The following is a 20,490-nucleotide window of genomic DNA, read 5'->3' on the forward strand; positions in this document are numbered from 1 at the left end:
GATATCATCGCGGTTCCGCCCACTCACAGCGCCGCAGCCGTGAACCTGGAAGAAAGGCAGAGGGAACATGTCAGCTCCCTCAGCGGTGACCGGGAGGTGATGCCGGCGCTTTGTTCTAAGGTAAGTATTTCATAATGAGCTAGTATACGGTGCATACTAGCTCATTATGCCTTTGCCTTACAGGTTTTTTTTTTTTTTTTTTTTAGTGGGCATACAACCGCTTGAATGGGGACTTGGTCTTTGTACCAACAGGTTAGCATGCTGTTTATACAGACATAGAAGCAATGACTATTCTGATATAGTATACTGTGATTACTAGTTCTGCCTCTAGGTGGTGCTATTGTGTAATTTTAGTTGAACGGAATGTTCTTCCTAGTGGAACTTCATGGTTATTAAAGAGGAACTGCAGTCTGCTCACGTAATTTGTAATAAAAACACCATTCTGAAGCTTCCCTCCAACCACTTTGCATATTATTTTACAAATACTGTGATTTTGTACCTCCAACATATGCAGCAGAAATCTCCTTCCACTAAGCTGGCTGCAGCCATTTTAACTGTGGGCAGCTGAAGCTGCTGCCTGTTCACTTCCTGGAGACGGACGGACACTTCCCTCTTGATGAATACACATGGATTTGTGCAGTCTCCTCCCTCATCCAGGCCCTCCCATGCTGGCAAACTCTCACGAGAGTGTGAATGAGAGAGAGAGCTGAACAGGAAGTCACTAGCCTAGGCAAAGCACCAGACAAGAAAGACGTAGTGGGCTGTATAAGGTATTTACTGGCAGAAAAAAAAATGTTTTACTATCCAAAGTTAAACCAGCAAGGGCAAAAGATTTATTAGAGGGGAACATGTATAAATGACTGAAGGTATGCTTTAAGGAACTTCCTGTGTCTGTATTCCTGCTGTTTTTCAATAAAACATGAAGGGCTCAGCCATGTGTCTAGCACCATCTTAAATGGTAACAGTCATATCTGAGGCAGGTTTCCAACAAGAGGGATTGTACTTACCTTTCCTGTAGCCTGTCTTCACCCCCCGTCCAGCACTGCAGACTTTAACAATGGACACTTCTGGGAGTGTCAGGTGCACCCCCCACCGTGCTTTGGCTCCTTCCTTTGTCCCCTTACATTACAGCTAAGTCCTATAGTGATGTACGGGTCGGTGGATGAAACCACATTGTGCAGCGGGGGTAGGGTTGCCACCTCATCCCTTTAAAACCGAACGCATATTAATTACAGTTTCTGTGACCGATTAAGGTGGTAATTAAACTCGGTGCCTTATATGCATGAAATTAGCCTCAGAACCTGTGTAATTAATGTGTTCGGGTTTAAAGGGATGAGGTAGCAACTCTAAGCTGGGGGGAGTTATGCCGCGTACCCATGGTCGGATTTTCCGACGGGAAATGTTGGCTGAAAGTCCGACCGTGTGTACGCTCCATCGAACATTTGTTGTCGGACTTTCCACCAACAAATGTTGGCTAGCAGGTTCTTAAATTTTCCGCCAACAAAACTTTGTTGTCAGACTTTGCGATTGTGTGTACACACGTCCGTCGCACAAAAGTCCATGCATGCTCAGAATCAAGTACGAGCCGGAAGCGCTCGGTCTTGTAAAACTAGCGTTCGTAATGGAGATATTACATGACTATTGAACTTCTTTTTTATCGGCTCGCCGTACGTCACTACGTTCATAATTGTTGGCCAACATTTGTGTGACCATGTGTATGCAAGACGAGTTGGAGCCAACAACCTTTGAACAAAAATCCACGGTTTTGTTTTCGGAAAGTCCGATCGTGTGTACGAGGCATTAAGGTAACAAATACTCCACAGTTTTATCTCATCCCCAGAAAAACAAGTATTATATTCTTCATCAGCTGCCCTGATTTATTCAACACTGCCCCTTGTTCCATACAAAAGGCTGGCTTCACTCCTGTGTCCCAGATTCAGCCAACAGTGGGCTAAAGCCCTCCATCGGCTGACGTCGCAGAGCTCTGCAGGGATCCTGACAATAATGTTGGGATCATCCCAGCAGTGGCGGCCGGTGACATTTTTTTTTTTTTTTGGGGGGGGGGGCGCAGCAAACAGTATGCCAACCAACCCCCCACCCCAGTTGGTAGGTAGTCAGCAAGCACTTACCCCGTCACCGGTGGCCTCCCGTTCTCCTGCTCTTTTTTCTCCAATCAGGAGTCTTCTCTTTTTGCCAATTGGAAAACGGACGGGTCTCACACGCTTCTGATTGGCCAGATTGAAGATCAGTGTTTCAACAGCGAATGTTCATTCGCTGTTGTAACACACCCCAGTGGGCTCCGTTCGCATCCTCTGCGACCCAAGCCATCCTCATTTTGATGCCTATTAGAGGCTCTGCCTCTAATCAGGTGCTTAAAAAAAAGAAAAAAAACTGACCGCTATAATTCATGCACCCGGTGCCCTAAAAAGGGGCCCTGGCCATGAATAGGGGGAAGACCGGGGCGGCTGTGGATAGATTCATGCTATGCATGAATCTATCCATTGCATATAGGGGGTGATGTGGAAAGAGGGGGCGATGCCCCTAATGGACGGGCTGCCACTGCATCCTAGATGCCTGACCGGCAGCTGGGTCAGTCTGTCAACGCGCCACTGAGTGTCTGCTGCTCCCATCCCCTCCACAGCCCAGCACCCCAGTGAGCACTGGAGGGGCAGAGCACAGAAAGGTGACAGAGTCATTACTCTACTCACTGAAGACCGAGAAGTAAGTTGATCGCTCAGTACTCAGTGTAGAGCTGGCAAGGGACAGCCGCACCATCAGATCAATACCGCAGCCATCTAGGTGTGTATGTGTTTGCTTTTTGTGAACCCATACTTCTCTTTTAAAAATGGATAGCATAAAAAAAACTATTTTTCTGTGGCTAGGGAGCAGGAGGTGGGGTGTAGAGCCTGTCATAGAAGTAAATGGCTTTACACCCCTGTACAGTGAATCTGCGTTTACCCACACACATGGCATGTTTTCTCAAACGCGTTTGGGAAAACATGTCCTTTACGAATGTGCGGGTAAATTCCGATGCAAACGTTTTTTTACGCTATGCATATTTTATGCATATATACCTCCCATGTGCATGAGGCTTAACTCTGGATCACCCCCATTCACACCCAAGCGACAGGTCAAACTGCATGACAAGTTGCACCCTATTGTCGGCAATGGCACTGTTCAAATCGGTGCGACGCTGACTTTGTGGTGCCGCATCGATTTGAAAAAGTAGTTACTGGCCTACTTTTGGCGATTTCAGGTGCAACTTGCAGAGACATTTGTGCATGAAGCCACACAGATGTATTCCAAGTTGCACTGGCATGCGGCTTTGAAATTGTGCAATTTCAGCTGAAGTCGCACGATTTCAAAGCCGCATTCAATGTGAACTAGGGCAGGGAGGAGATCCAGCAGGTAGTAAAGCCAGAACAAAAAGTAGCAGAGTGGCTCTGCACCAGAGAAGTGTGAACACAAAGCCCTTGCCAGATGAAATTGTGAACATATAGCTCCACCTATTGGATGAATATGAAATAGAAACTAATAATACATAATGTTTAAGAGTTACTTAAAGTAATATTAAAGCCTTGGTTTAAAAAAAAACAAGCATGTTATTCTTGCTTGCTCTGTGCAGTGATTTTGCACAGAGCAGCCAGGATCCTCCTCTTCTCAGGTCCCACGTCGGGGCTCCTCCCTGCTGCCAGGTGCCCCCACAGCAAGTAGCTTACTGTGGGGGCACCCACGCAGGCGCGCTCCCAATCCATGGCTCTGTGTGTCCATGCACACATGGAGCTGCGGCTCGGCCCTGCCCCCTCCGTCACCTGATTGGCTCACTGGCTGTGATTGACAGCAGCGGGAGCCAATGGCCAATCAGGAGTGCGAGTCCCCGGAGAGGCAAGGCTCTCGTGGACATTGCTGAATCGAAAGAGGGCTCAGGTAAGTATTAGGGGGGCTACTGCACACAGAAGGTTTTTATCTTCATGCATATTTTGTATTCCTAGACATAATAAATAAAATAAATACAAAAACACTATGGGGGATTTACTAAAACTGAAGCACACAGAATATAGTGCAGCTGTGTATAGAGACCAATCAGCTTCTAGGTTTAAGTCCCCATTCACACCAGTGCGACTTGTCATGCGATTTGATCGCATGACAAGTCACACTCCATTGCCAGCAATGGAACAGTTCATATCGCTGCGACTCACGTTGCAGCGATTATGAAAAAGGTTCCTGCACTACTTTTTACCGATTTCATTGCTAATTGCATAGATTTCTGGTAAATGAAGTCGCAAGCCGCAGTGAAATCGGCAGTGCAAATTGCACTGTTATGCGGTCTTGAAATTGTGCTGAAGTAGTGCTATTTGAAAGCCGCACCAGTATGAACCAGGCTTATTGTCAAAGCTTGATTGAAAAAACTGAAGTTAGAAGCTTCTTGGTTTCTATGCACAGCTGCAGTAGATTCTGCATTCGCCAGTTTTAGTAACCCCCCCACCCCTGCGTTCCCTTTCAATTACAAAATTTTCTAGCAGTTATAAAAGCTCTAAAACATTTTCAAAGTGTATTAAAAAAAAGCTATAATCTCATATAATCATTAACGTTTAATGTCAATTCAAAAATAGTTTCCAATCTTTTTAAATCCTGAAGCTTTCAATAAAATAATCCCTGGTGATCCTGTCACGAAAGGGAAGTGCTCTGTGCTGAGCGGCTTCCTGTTCATTCAGAAACTGAAGCATAGTAAACAGTTTACTATGCCTCAGTTATGAATGGACACAGTGAGCCAGTGTGTTCACTGTGTTCATTTAGAAAAGGTATGGTCCAGTAAATTACATATTTACTAGCCCCTTCCCCCACTCTCCATCCTGAAATTTCCCCCACAGCAGCCAGAGAGAGAGAAGAGGAGGGAAGCCCAAGCAGTAGGGGGATTACTGAGTAGCGATTAGGGTGTGCCCAGGCACACCCCCTGTGCACGCCTATGGATGATACTCTGAGTCACTCCATTAGTGTATGTTTATTCTATACTCCATTCCACACTCACTTTCCCATTAAAATGTTCTAACCCTCATGGTCTCCATTGGTCAGATCTCTGTGCTGAGGTCCTGGATTTGCACACCTGCTGTGTCCATTATGAGGGTCTCCTACCATTCCTGTCCTGAATGCTTAGGTTTTCACAACCACTGTCCCTGTTACGAGGTGTTCTCACCACCCTGTGCTAAGTTCCCAGCTCTGCACACCTACTGTAACCATTATGAGAGGTTTCCCCTCCATCATTGCAGTGCATCATGGCTCTGTACATCTGCTGTGCCCAGTATGAGAGGTTTTCACCTTCCCTGTGCTGAGTTCCTGGGCTTGCACACTGGCTGTGTCCATTATGAGGGACTCCCACCATCCCTGCGCTGAGTTCCCAGGTGCCCATTATGAGGCATTTTCATCATCCCTGAGCTGATTTCCAGTGTCTACACACCTGCTGTGCCCAGTATGGAGTGCTCCCACCATCCCTGAGCTGAGTTGGGGGATCTGCAAATCTGCTGAGCCTAGTATGAGGGGTTCCCACCATTCCTGTGCTAAGTTCTTCAGTCTGCACACCTGTATTGCCCATTATGGAGGTCTCCCACCATCCCTGTGCTGAGTTTCCAGGTCTGCATATCTGCTGTACCCATTATCAGAGGCTCCCACATCCCTGTGCAGAGCTCCTGAGTTTAAACACCTGCTGTGCCCATTATGAGGGGTTCCCACCATGTTTGTGCTAATTTCCCAGGTCTGCCCAGCTTCTGTGCCCATTATGATGGTCTCCTACCATTCTCATGTCTGCATGATCTTTATCACGTGTCATGCTGCTTTTTTTTTTTTTTTTTTTTTTGCTTTTATTAAATCAGACAGACTTTATTCCAACTCCGTTATTTTTACAACTGTTTATTAAAACACTTGAGCATGTTGTACCATGGTGGTGGCGATATGTGTTTTCTAGGTAAGGGGGCCTGATCACCATGGAAAGTTTTCAGTCGCTCACTAATATCAGATTAACCCCTGTTGGTAGCCATCTCATCTGTGACATGTTGACTTCAATACACAGTGAAGAAGACCCTTGTAAGCGAGGGGTTAAGGTCGAGCTGCTGAGTAATTTTATAGTCTCCTGTGTGATTATAAATGGTTTTCAGAGTTTAACATGCGGTGATGTGTTTCTGCTATTCTGATTGTTAATTAGTTGGGTGATTAAGGGATAGAATTGTGCCAGACTGCCAGGGGTTAAAGCTCTGAATTCCCATATGTCACTGTATTGTTTGTACATCACCACCTGTGGCCCCTGGGGGCCCTCATGGAACTGAGAGGAACGTTGTAAGTATAAGGCTTTGTCAGAACGCAGCACACAACAAAGTCTGGAATCTAGCTGTTCTTGGTGTACCCCAGGACACGACCTTACAGGGGATGTCCGAAGCTCACTGTGACTAATGCGATTCACCTCAACGACAATAATGTAAGTTCATCTCCAGGGAGTGTCACATGGCTGCAGGAAAATAATTTTTTAAGGGTTACTGAGCCAAAAACTGATAAATCAGTATTTTAGATGTCATTAAAGAATTGACATATTCCTCTGTGGTTAAATGTTTGCATCTGAGTACTGTGGAGGATGCAACAAGAGGAGCAGGACTACCTACCATATTCCACATATAGCAGAAATCTCTTTCTTAGGTGGACTAAACCTTTTTATTTACTGAATCATGACAATTTGTTCCCATGACAAATGTTCCCATTCCCCAATCTCTCTACCGTATCTTTCTCTGTACCGTATCTTATTCTATCTCTCTACTGTATCTTTTTCTATATTTCTAAGGCTGAAAAATTATACAATTTTCTTGTACAGTTTTCCTTTAGATTTACCAAAACCACATAATATGAGGTCACAACTAAACACTTTTAATTTGTATGCAATCAGGCAGGTCCTTGCACTACATAGTTGAAGGTAAATCTAAAGGAAATTGAATAAGAAAAATTGTATAATGTATGGCCAGCTTTATTTTGTCTATCTATCTAATTATATCTATCCATTGTTTTACCTTGTGCCTTTGTATCTTTCCAATTATCATAGTTGCATCCCTGTGGCTTTGCTGCCATCTGCATCATTATAGCTTGTAACCAAATACTGTTATTTGCTTCCAAATCGTTTAGGGATTAATTGAGACAAAACCCTGTCTGTCACCCTATTCCAAGGACCTGTTGTCGCAGCATCTACGCTTATGGGACTGTCAAGCACTGCAGTTGGTATGTTAACTGGCAAACATCTGTATTGGAGCTACCCTTGTTCTTCTTGAAGTTGATGAGCTGCGATCTCCGAGACATGTCCACTTCGGGGGCATCCTGTTCAAGCGATTATCCCAGAGCATCCAGAGAACGAGAGGAGAACTACAGCGGGCACAAAGACCTTGTCACCATATCTGATGAAGGCACACTGGATTTTAGGCCTGGGTGCAACCATGAAGCTCAGGACCTGATAAATTCCATTCTGTCCCCTCGGACTTGGGAGAAATACCTTTCCTCATGGAAAAGCTGGATACAGTTTAAGAAGTCTGTGCGGGAGAGAGGCTGGTGCAAAGCTGAGAAGATCATGGTGGACTTCTTTGAGCATTTAATCGCCAGTGGGCATAGCAGGGCAAAGGTTGTCAGCACATTGGCCGGCATTTCTTTTTGCTTGCAGATGATGGAGAAGAAGGATGTCACGAAGCAGTTCATCATCCAGCAAATGCTAACCAGCTGGAGGAATAAGGAGATGGAGGACAATGCAGAGACGGAGAGTAACGGTGACACCGGGGAGCTCTTGACTCCTGAAATGCTCGGCGCCGTGCTCTACGCCACCAAGAAGGTCTGCTTTGACAACAACGAGAGCAGGTTGTTCTGTGCCGTCTTCACCTTGGCCTTCTATGGACAGTTTGACATGGAGGAGCTAGCGGCCAGGTCCAAGGATGAAGATGGCACGGGCCTGGTCTTTAAGGATGTGATCATGGAGCGCAATTCGGTATTCTGCAAAACGCAGAAATCACGCTCAAATAAGAGCCAATGGGTGGAGGTGAAGAAGCGGGAGGACAAGTTCCTGTGCCCAGTGAGCAGGATGAAGAAGTATCTGGAGATCAGGCCAGAAGGCGGCAGAAACTTCTTTATCCACGAGAACGGCACGCCGCTCACCCAGTTCCAGTTCAGCCGGGTGCTAACGTTTGCCCTGGAGGAGGCTGGTCTTGATTCCAGGAGGTTGGGACCTCATTCCCTCAGCTATAAAACCTAAGCCTCTGCAGCTGGAAGCCTGACCATCTCTCGAAAGGTGTGAGAAGCCTCAGATGAAAACTGTTAACCTCTGACTTTTTGGTTTCAAAGTAGTTCCACAGCCTTACAGCTGGGCCATTTAAGTGTCAGTGCTGGTGGCATTACTTGGAGTTAGAGACTGGCTGCTTCCATCTGTGGCTTGTGGCACAGGAGTTTTGCTCCCTAGCACATTATCTTTCAGAGGTAAGTGCACTTAAAGTGTATCTAAGGCTGGCCATACAGTATACAATTTTCTTCAATTTTCTTAGATTTACCAAAACCATATAATATGGGGTCATACCTAAACACTTTCAAATTGCATGGAATCAGGTAGGCCCTTGTACTACATAGTTTAAGGTAAATCTAAAGGAAATCGAACAAGAAAATTGTATAATGAATGGCCAGTCTTGAGCCAAAACTTTTTTTTTTTTTTTTTTTCTTCATATGTGTCCCACTGGGAAGATCTATCTAATCGATCTATCCATCCAATCTTTATCTATCTAATCCAAACTATCTAATTGGACAGACATAGTTTTACTTCCTGTCGGCACACCAGGAAGTGAATGGAAATCACTCCAAAGTAAGGGGAAAGCACTGCTTGAATCGTCCCCGTTGGAAGATTTCTCCTCTATTTCTGTTGCTGTGACAACTCAAAATTTTGAATTTTCCCACCACTGACTGAATATTCCCAGTGAGGACACGGGCAGCAATAAAAACCTGACAAAGGTTCTAATGCTTCCATACTCCATCCCAAATAATGTTTTGGGTTAAGATACACTATAAATAATACAATAAATTGTATTTGCCTCTCCTGCCCACCTCGTTAAATATGCATGGACAAATAAATATGTTGCATTTCATCAAATCCAAAAGTATTTACTGCCTGACAAGCTTGAAACTGTTGCAGTGTCTATACTGAGTGGTACTCTTGCTGCCATGTGAATGGTATGCACCGATGACAGTTTTTTTTCATAGGCCACATTAAACGTGTGTGTCTTTATTTAAACTGACTCTGTCACTAAAATAAATGTCCAATCACAGAACTCCCTGTGAAGAGCATAATGGATACTTGCCTCTCCCTGGAGTTCAGGGGACGCTCAAGCTCATCTCTAGCAAACAATTTATTTTTATGTGCATATTTATTGGGGGCAATAAGAGGAGTGCACTTACCCTTTACACCCTAGGAAAGGGGCTTTCCATATGCAAACAATCTTGCTGGCGTTTATCCTCTGCGCATTCTGCTAAAATCTTAGGATTTTTTTGTATTTTTATTTTTTTTTGGCATAAAGCTCAATTGAAATCTCATTCCTTTCTATCACTTTAAAGTTCTGTAATGTTAAGTCTTGTTATATTTTGTGATTCATGTTTGCGTGAAAATGCGTTAAAGAGACTCTGTCACCGGCTTTTCAGGTAAAAACACAGAAAAATCAAGTATTTAAAATGCTTACTTGCAACATTTTTCCTTTTCATAAATGATTTTTATTCACTTGTATGTGTCTTTGAACATACTAAAAATTGTGACTACTCCAGGAAAACTCCGATTTCCTAGCACAGCCCCCTCTGTCTCTGATGTCATAGCCCTCTCCACACCTCTATCCATCCCCCTCCTAGCATGTCATAGCCCTCTCCTCCTCTTCTGGAAGTGTCTAATTGCTCTCTGTGCTGGCCCAGCTACTCCATCCCTCCCTTCACCTCCTCTATATAAACTTTAACCACTTGCCGACCACTGGCCATCATATGACGTCCTGGTCTTTCAGTGGTGATATCTGCATGATGCTTGCAGCTGCAGGCATCATGGAGATATCGTTTTTTTCCACCGGTGATTCCCTTCACCGTAAGAACAATCATAGCGGCTGCTTGATCCTTCTTACAGGCGGCGGGAGGGGACATCTTCCCCCCCTCCCCCTGCCGCCGCCCTCCCATGCTTCTCCCAGGTCGTCTGCAACCCGGAGAAAGAATCCCCTGCCGGCGGAAGTTGGCTATAGAGATTTCCAAGGGACAGATGGTCCCCGGCAAACTCTGACTCCCGGAGGCCCGTTATGACGTCACATCCGGGCCGGCGTAAGTAAACAATGCTGGGGAGACGGCAGGAAAGCATCAGATAGTTCATTTTATTTTTTTTAATCTGATACTTTCCAGCCTGGAGGAGAGATGTAGACCCTGCATCTCTCCATATATAGGACCTGTCACGCACCATTCCTATTACAAGGGATGTTTACATTCCTTGTAATAGGAAAAAAAGTGATCAAATTTTTTTTTTTTTAAAGGGAAAGTGTAAAAAAAATAAATAAACAATTAAAAAAAATTTAAATTTCTCCCGTCCCCGCAAACTCGCACGCAAAAGTGAACGACTACGTAGGTCGAGTGCCAAAATATGTAAACAATGTTGAAACCACACGTGAGGTATCGCCGTGAACGTTAGAGCGAGAGCAACGATTCTAGCACTCTGTAACGCAAAAAATTTAACCTGTAAAAAAATTTCAAGCGTCACCTATAGAGATTTTTAAGTTTGACGCCATACCACAAGTGTATGCAATTTTAAAGCGTGACATGTGAGGTATCTATTTACTCAGTGTAACATCATCTTTTCACTTATACAAAAAAAATTGGGCTAACTACAGTTTTTCATGAAAAAAAAAAAAGTTTTCTTTTCCCCAAAAAAATCACGTTTGAAAAAATGACCGCGCAAATACCGTGTGACAAAGATGCAATGACTGCCATTTTGTTCCCTAGAGCCTCTGCTAAAACATATACTGAGTAATTTTATAGCAAAAAAAATGATTTTTACTTGTAGGAGAGGAGTACTAGAATTCGCCGGGGTGGATAAGTGCTTATGGTAGGCACTGGGGAAAAATAAAATGGGAATACTCTACTCTATAGTATAGCGTATCAATTGAGTGAAAGCTCTAAGTCTGCTGGCGCTGCTGACATCACATCCAAGATGGTGGCTCCCAGCTGTAGGGCTTTTGGTTGTCTATACAAGGGAGGCTTTTACAGATTGGTAACTATACATATAATCTTATAGAAAGATTGTTGTTGAAATGAATAGTTGGGTGACAGGGTCTCTTTAGGATCTTTCTTTCATTGAAAATGCTACTTCATGCTCTCCCCCTCCAAAGCTCTGACCTGGAAGAGCTGAGTAACAGCCACACCCCTTGGCAGTCGCTTGGGTTTAGATCTGCTTTTATGGAATATGCGGTAAAACAGTTTTGTGAAAATCTGGAACCGTAAAGTGTCAAATTGTGGCATTAAAGCAGCAAATTGAACTATTCAATTCACTTTTATAAATAACTCAAAGTGCAAAATTGTGGAAAGTAGCAAGCTCTCCACACCTATGAATTGACCCATCACATCTTTATTCTCCACCTGCAATACATCATAATGTTCACACACAACAGGAGAGGCTCTTATCATATTATAGGAGGTGTGTATTTTTTTTTTTTTTTACTTGGCTAAGACCTGAGATGGGTAGAATGGACACAGGAATAAAATTCCTGCTATTGCGGATAACACAGGTATATGGGCATTCTGAAAGCTTTGTTTTCCAAGAAAGCATTGAACATTTTCTAGAACATTGGGTTATGTTTTGGGGCCACTTTGGATACAAATTAGTTTAGCATAATTAACCTTGTGTTTGATTTGTAATAAAGTTATTACAGTTAAACTTTGTTGTGGTCTCTTTTTAATCTATATGTCCCTCTCCAGCTACTGAGAGGGGAAATTCATATGTCTTCATTATCCAGTAAATCAGCCAATGGGATTTCAGCTGTGAGGTTTCTGCTGTAGGTGAAGCAAAAAAAAAAAAATTGTTACTGCAGCTTTTCACAAAAAGTATTATTGTGGTGAATGTGAGATTTGATTTTATACTACAAAGCTAAAAACGCATTAGAAGATTTTTGCTGGCCAAACAATGATCATTTGTGATTGAGTAGCTTTGGGGGTTACCAGGTCCCTGTGTGTAGAACATGTTAGGATGATAGCTTTGTGTAATGAAATGGAACCTAGCTGGCTCTTTACATGGGTACCCCAACTCCCAGCCTGATTTTGGGTATGCAGAGGGTAAGGAAAGATAATTCAAGCATTTTCACGAATGACATCAACAATAATAATAAAAAAAAAAAAAAAAAAAAAAACGCATTCATTCATTTTGAATACATTTAGATTCTAATAGGTTTTTATTGAACTAACAGAATACTGTATTATAAATGACAGAAATAGAACAGTAGTGCAAACAAATCATTGCAAATACAGAGGTATACAGTGCATACAGAATGTCCTCACAGCGCTTCACTTTTTCCACATTATGTTACAGCCTTATTCAAAAATGGATTCAATTAATTTTCCTCAAAATTCTACAATTAATACCCCATAATGACAATGTGAAAGAAGTTTGAAATCTTTGCAAATTTATTAAAAATAAATGTACATAAATACTCACAGCCTTTGCCATGACACTCAAAATTGAGCTCAGGTGCATCCTGTTCCACTGATTATCCTTGAGATGTTTCTACAACTTGATTGGAGTCCACCTATGGTAAATTCAGTTGATTTGAAAAGGCACACATCTGTCTATATAAAAGGTCCCACCGTTAACAATGTATGTCAGAGCACAAACCAAGGCATGAAGACCAAGGAATTGTCTGTAGACCTCCGAGAGAGGTTGGATTGAGGCACAGATCTGGGGAAGGGTACAGAAAATTTTCTGTAGCATTGAAGGTCCCAATGTGCACAGTGGCCTCCATCATTCATTAATGGAAGAGGTTTGGAACCACCAGGACTCTTCCTAGTGCTGGCTGCCCGGCCAAACTGAGCAGTCGGGGGAGAAGGGCCTTAGTAAGAGAGGTGACCAATAACCCGATGGTCACTCTGACAGAGCTCCAGTGCTCTCTGTGGAGAGAGGAGAACCTTCCAGAAGAACAACCATCTCTGCAGCTCTCCACCAATCAGGCCTGTTTGGTAGAGTGGCCAGATGGAAGCTACTCCTCAGTAGGGTGAGTTCAGAGGGTGGTGATAAAAGGGGAGCACTCGGAATGGTCAGGGGTGGGTAGTGGGGTCCCCCAGGGCTCTGTGCTGGGACCAATCCTATTTAATTTCTTCATAAACGACCTGGAGGATGGGGTAAACAGTTCAATCTCTGTATTTGCGGATGCTAAGCAGGGCAATAACTTCTCCTTAGGATATGGAAACCTTGCAAAAAGATCTGAACAAATTAATGGGGTGGGCAACTACATGCCAAATGAGGTTCAATGTAGAAAAATGTAAAATAATGTATTTGGGTGGCAAAAATATGAATGCAATCTATACACTGGGGGAGAACCTCTGGGGGAATCTAGGATGGAAAAGGACCTGGGGGTCCTAGTAGATGATGGGCTCTGCAATGCCAAGCTGCTGCTAACAAAGCAAACAGAATATTGGCATGCATTAAAAAGGGGATCAACTCCAGAGATAAAACGATAATTCTCCCGCTCTACAAGACTCGTGTCCGGCTGCACCTAGAGTATGCTAGCCAGTTCTGGGCACCGGTCCTCAGGAAGGATGTACTGGAAATGGAGCGAGTACAAAGAAGGGCAACAAAGCTAATAAAGGGTCTGGAGGATATTAGTTATGAGGAAAGGTTGCGAGCACTGAACTTATTCTCTCTGGAGAAGAAACCCTTGAGAGGGGATATGATTTCAATATACAAATATAATACTGGTGACCCCACAATAGGGATAAAACTTTTTCGCAGAAGGGAGTTTAACAAGACTCATGGCCACTCATTAAAATTAGAAGAAAAGAGGTTTAACCTTAAACTACGTAGAGGGTTCTTTACTTTAAGCGCGGCAAGGATGTGGAATTCCCTAACCACAAGCGGTGGTCTCAGCGGGGAGCATTGATAGTTTCAAGACACTATTAGATAAGCACTTGAACGACCGCAATATACAATGTAATACTGACATATAATCACACATATGGGTTGGACTTGATGGACGTGTGTCTTTTTTCAACCTCACCAACTATGTAGTAAAAGGCACATAAAAGCCCACCTGGAGTTTGTCAAAAAGGCACCTGAAAGACCATTAGAAAAAAAATTCTCTGGTCTGATGAAACTAAGATTGAACTCTTTGGCCTGAATGGCAAGCGTCATGTCTGGAGGAAACCAGGCACCGCTCATCACCTGGCCAATACCATCACTACAGTGAAGCATGGTGGTGGTGCCATCATGCTGTGGGGATGTTTTTCAGTAGCAGGAACTGGGACACTAGTCAAGATAGAGGGAAAGATGAATGCAGCAACGTACAGAGACATCCTTGATGAAAACCTGCTCTGGACCTCAGACTGGGGCGAAGGTTCATCTTCCAACAGGACAACGACCCCAAGCACACAGCCAAGATAACAAAGGATTGGTTACAGGACAACCTGTGAATGTCCTTGAGTGGCCCAGCCAGAGCCCAGACTTGAGCATCTCTGGAGAGATCTGAAAATGCCTGTGCACCGACGCTCCCCATCCAACCTGATGGAGCTTGAGAGGTCCTGCAAGGAAGAATGGGAGAAACTGCCCAAAAATAGGTGTGACAAGCTTGAAGCATCATACTCAAAAAGACTTGAGGATTTAATTGGTGCCAAAGGTGCTTCAAAGTATTGAGCAAAGGCTGTGAATATTTATGTACATAAATATATCTTATGCTCAGGTAGGAAGATCTCAGCCTTAAATACTCTTGGACCAAAGTGCCAACAAGGTTATTAGTAAAAATAATGATGTGGTGATCCTTAGCAAAGAGCTGAAAATCTCATGCTTGGTCTACTAGGGACCCACTGTGAAGCGGTAAGCAACACGTGGAGTGGTGATTTCACAGTGGGAAAGGAACAAGGGAAGGGAAAGGGGGAAAAGAAGCAGGAAAGGAAGAGGGGCCCTTGGGAAGAGGTAAAAGAAAACCACTGTTTGCTTGCCCAAGAGTATCTCAATGTAAACCACATATTTTACCAAAAGTATCTGAAGATAATCAGAAAAATCAAGCAAACAATGATAAAAATGGAAAGGAAGAGGAAAACAAAAGGGGGGGGGGAGTAGGAGAGGGCCAGCCAGGGACTTAAGGTACAGATAAATATATCCATGGGTCCCACGTCGCATCAAACTTCTTAGTCGAGTTACGAAGTACAAAGGTAAGTCTGTCATTAACCATGATCCAGTTAGGTTTATTCTTCACATAATCAATATGTGTAATGCTCTTCTTGCAGAGGAAATTACTGACAGGATTAATGTATCTGAAATTTTTTTTTTTTTTGTTTTGGATGGAGTAGGGAGGGATAGAACCCCACTTTTTGGGTCGATTCGCTCTCTCCGTGTCCTTTGGTGACCATTGTAATCAAACCCAAGTGGTAATTGATCCATACATCTTCAAAAGCTCATACATTAAAGCTGAAGTTTACTATGCTTAAAATTTGCCTTGCCTGACTCCTCCAATTGGGTCTCTGTTTTTCGCTATGCAATGAAGGCAGATTGTGGCTGGTTGAAGGGGCTAACAGGGTGCTGTACATAGGTTCCTGAAACCACTGCAGCACCCTGCCTCAGTACTCATCCCTGGAGCCCTCAGTTCTAATGCAAGCAGCAGACTGTTTCTTGGGAGAGTTGTGCAAACATTAAATGCCTTGATAGATGGATGTCAGTCTGGAGGAGCGGGTGTATTTGTATGCGGATCACCGTAGGTAGCACCCACATGTGATGCTGAGCCTCCATGAAATAACTGAAATCCAATGAATAAACAGGATGGGAATGTCAGGTTGGGGAGGAAAGCACAAGAAGATGCTGGATGTTCTCCAGCCAGGTAAGGAAGCGGGCTCTGTGTGACTTGCAGCTTCTAATGCACATTGTGAGAAGCTGACAGTGTGCAATGAAATCAGAGTATGCAATTTCAGTACAGGAGAGGAGACTGTACAACTGTTCCACATCAGCAGCTCAAAAATCTCTGTACCAGTACGACAGACATTCAGGAAAGTAGTATTTCCAGGAGGAAGTTGGCAATGCCATCCTAGGTATTTCTCTTAGTAGAGGTTCCCTTCAGGTGCCCTTAGTCATAAATGCTGGTCTTCTAGGTCAGATCAAACAAGTATTGTTTATGGGTCACCTCCAGACAGTGCCAGGTGGGGCTCACCTAAAGGAATAGAGACTGGACAAGTAGGAAAAAAATCATCCAATCACTGGTTTGTCCCAAGGTGTCTACAGTGCTCTTCCATCACTAGTCCCCAGAGATCTAAACCTGACAGGTGCCGTCTCATCAACATGTAGGGCCCATAGCTGGCTTAATTTGCTCTGCTTGCCAGTGCACATCCAGAGTCCAATGCCATAGATCTTTATTATCCAATCCGCCTCAGTCATGCACTGCACTGGAGGCAGAGCAACCTATTCTAGATATTAGGAGCTCAGACATTGGAACTGCAATGAAACAAAGCATGGCCATGCACCAGCTCAATGTGTGGTATGGTGTGTTGTGCCATCCATTGTGAATGGCAACCCAATGCACTGTGCCGTATAGTAAATGCATGATGAGATAACATAAAAACCTGAAAATCCACACGTTTAGAGCGACTATAGTAAAGGTGTTTTACTCTTGATAAAAAGTCAGAAGAGAAAAGCCAACACATTTCTGGGGCTCAAAAGTCCCCCTTCATCAGGGCTTGGATGTTGGCTGTAATAGAGCTTTATAGTAGCACCACTTTATGCAAGTAGCAGCACATACCAGAGTACAGCCGCATACACCCATTCATGTCTGTGGGCAGCTTTATGCAGCATCAGCTACTGGGCACCAAAATACTCAGCAGGTAAGGAGGAATGCATCCGTGTGCATGAGCCCCCTATTACAGCCAGAATCCAAGCCCTGATGGAGACAGACTTTTAGGCCCCTGAGACATGATGGATTTGGTCTTCTGACTTTTTATCAATATTAATAAACCTGTACTGGACTTGCTGTCATTCTTTATCCTAGGGACACCCTGTGAAAGCTGCCTCTCCTAAACTGGAAGCCTTAGATACAGTAATTCTTCCTCATGGGATCCGGCACCCCCACCATGTCTTCCATGATACCAATGATTGGTGGGGTTGGTAGAGAGTGGGTGTTCTTATGGTTATTTGCTACACATCTTCACATTTTTCAGAATCCGCTTCCTATGTGACCCTGGGCATTCAGTCACATGACATCTCAGTGCCACACATCAAGTCATGGGAAGACTTCCCTCTACCAGGCACTGTACACAGGTGTGAATGCAGAAAATATATAGTGGCTGCCATGACTGCTCTAATTGATGTCCAATGATGATGTATCTACACTACTGAACATTTGTTACCCTAGGGCAGGAATTGTGTTATTTGCAGGTGTGGTACACTACAACAAGGTCATCGAGAAAGAAAAGGAAAAAAAAAAATCAATGCAGCCACCATATCTGAGGACTAGTAAGTTGTAATGTATTCATTTTTTTCTTTCTTGGGTTTTGTTATCCCTTAACCACATCAGCCCCGGAAGGATTTACCCCCTTAATGACCAGGCCATTTTTTTGCGATTCGGCACTGCGTCGCTTTAACTGACAATTGCACGGTCGTGCGACGTTGTACCCAAACAAAATTGATGTCCTTTTTTTTCCCACAAATTGAGCTTTTTTTTGGTGGTATTTGATCACATCTGCAGTTTTTCATTTTTTTTGCTATAAACAAAGCCTGACAATTAAAAAAAAAAAAAAACAATATTTTTTGCTATAATAAATATCCCCCCCAAAAAATGTAAAAAAAAAAACAAATTTCTTCATCAGTTTAGGCAAATATGTATTTTTCTACAAATGTTTGGTAAAAAAAAATGAAAGAAATACGCAATAAGCTTATTGATTGGTTTGTGCAAAAGTTATAGCGTCTACAGAAAAGGGCAGGGATATGCAATTAGCAGACCTCCAGCTGTTACAGAACTTCAAGTCCCATGGGGCATAGCAAGACTGACAGCCACAAGCATGACACGCAGAGGCATGATGGGACTTGTAGTTTTGCAACAGCTGGAGGTCCGCTAATTGCATATCCCTGGAATAGGGGATACATTTATGGCATTTTTATTATAATTTTTTTACTAGTAATGGCGGTGATCAGCAATTTTTAGCGTGACAGCGACATTGCAGCGGACAGATCAGACACTTTTGACACTTTTTGGGGACCAGTGACATTTTTTGCAGCGATCAGTGCTATAAAAATGCACTGATTACGGTATAAATTACACTGGCAAGGAAGGGGTTAACACCAGGGGTGATCAAAGGGTTAAGTGTGTCCTAGGGAGGTGCTTTCTATCTGTGGGGGGAGTGGACTGACTGGAAGTACAGAGAGATCGCTGTTCCAAATCACTAGGAAGAGATGATCGCACTGTACACTTGACAGAACGGGGTTCTGCTTTGCTTATATTGGCAGATACCTGTTCTGCCACTTTGTGGAGCAATCGCCAGTGGCCGCTGTATCTATCACACAAAATGCTGTACCGATATGGCGATTTGCACAATAGAGCCTCCCTGCTGCAGTATAACTGTGGTTAGAGTGATTGTAAATTCTTGGGTTTTTTTAGTTAAAAAAACAAACATGTTATACTTACCTGCCATGTGTAATGGTTTTGAACAGAGCAGCCAGATTCTCCTCTTCTCTGGTCCCTCTTTGGTGCTCCTGGCCTCTCCCTCCTGTTGTGTGCCCCCACAGCAAGCTTGCTATGGGAGCACCTGAACCGAGCCACAGCTCCCTGTGTCCTGCCCCCTTTCTCTCCTCATTGGCTGACTGACTTTGATTGACAGCAGCGGGAGCCAATGCCGCCACCACGCTGCTATCTCAGCCAATGAGGAGGGGCATCCTGGGCAGTCGAGACACTCCTGCAACATTGCTGGATCTAGAGGGGGCTCAGGTAAGTATTGGGGCTGCTGCACACAGAAAGTTTTTATCTTAATGCATAGAATGCATTAAGATAAAAAAACCTTCTGCCTTTACAATTACTTTAACTACATGATCTATCTATCTATCTATCTATCTATCTATCTATCTATCTATCTATCTATCTATCTATCTATCTATCTATCTTAATGGCTGTGTGTTGAGTTACTTTGAGGGGACAGCAAATTTACACTGTTATACAAGCTGTACACTCACTACTTTACATTGTAGCAAAGTGTTGTCATATGAAAAGATATAATAAAATATTTACAAAAATGTGAGGGGTGTACTCACTTTTGTGAGATACTGTGTGTATATATAACACAGACAACACTGAAGAAATGACACTTTGCTACAATCTAAAGTAGTGAGTGTACAGCTTGTATAACAGTGTAAATTTGCTGTCCCCTCAAAATAACTCAACACACAGCCATTATTGTCTAAACTAAGTGAAAATGTCCAAATTGGTCCCAATTAGCCATTTTCCCTCCCCGGTGTCATGTGACTCGTTAGTGTTACAATGTCTCAGGTGTGAATGGGGAGCAGGTGTGTTAAATATGGTGTTATCGCTCTCACTCTCTTATACTGGTCACTGGAAGTTCAACATGGCACCTCATGGCAAAGAACTCTGTTAGGATCTGAAAAAAAAGAATTGTTGCTCTACATAAAGATGACCTAGGCCAGTGATGGTGAACCTTGGCACCCCAGATGTTTTGAAACTACATTTCTCATGATGCTCATGCACTCTGTAGTGTAGTTGAGCATCATGGGAAATGTAGTTCCAAAACGTCTGGGATGCCAAGGTTCGCCATCACTGGCCTAGGCTATAAGAAGATTGCCAAGACCCTGAAACTGAGCTGCAGCACCGTAGCTAAGATCATGCAGCAGTTTAACAGGACAGGTTCCACTCAGAACAGGCCTCACCATGATCGACCAAAGAAGTTGAGTGCACGTGCTCAGCGTCATATCCAGAGGTTGTCATTGAGAAATAGATGTATGAGTGCTGCCAGCATTGCTGCAGAGGTTGAAGGGGTAGGGGGTCAGCCTGTCAGTGCTCAGACCATACGCCGCACAGTGCCTCTTCTAAAGATAATGTAGAAGAGAGCCTGCAAAGTTTGCTGAAGACAAGACAGACTAAGGACATGGATTACTGGAACCATGTCCTGTGGTCTCATGAGACCAAGATAACCATATTTGGTTCATATGGTGTCAAGCATGTGTGACAGCAACCAGGTGAGGAGTAAAAAGACAAGTGTGTCTTGCCTACAGTCAAGGAAGGTGGTGGG

The 20,490-nt window shown here is 43.6% G+C and overlaps 1 protein-coding gene across 1 annotated transcript; it reads left to right on the forward strand.

The window, feature by feature from the left end:
- The first annotated feature begins 637 nt into the window (after window positions 1-637).
- On the forward strand, window positions 638-11,947 carry LOC141132747 (uncharacterized). Its single transcript, XM_073621524.1, has 2 exons — window positions 638-770; window positions 7,159-11,947. The coding sequence occupies exon 2, from the start codon at window positions 7,307-7,309 to the stop codon at window positions 8,264-8,266; it is 960 nt and encodes a 319-aa protein (XP_073477625.1). The 5' UTR covers window positions 638-770; window positions 7,159-7,306; the 3' UTR covers window positions 8,267-11,947.
- The last annotated feature ends 8,543 nt before the right edge of the window (window positions 11,948-20,490 follow it).

The sequence above is a fragment of the Aquarana catesbeiana genome, linkage group LG03 (genome assembly GCF_042186555.1).
Source record: "Aquarana catesbeiana isolate 2022-GZ linkage group LG03, ASM4218655v1, whole genome shotgun sequence".
Classification (NCBI taxonomy): domain Eukaryota; kingdom Metazoa; phylum Chordata; class Amphibia; order Anura; family Ranidae; genus Aquarana; species Aquarana catesbeiana.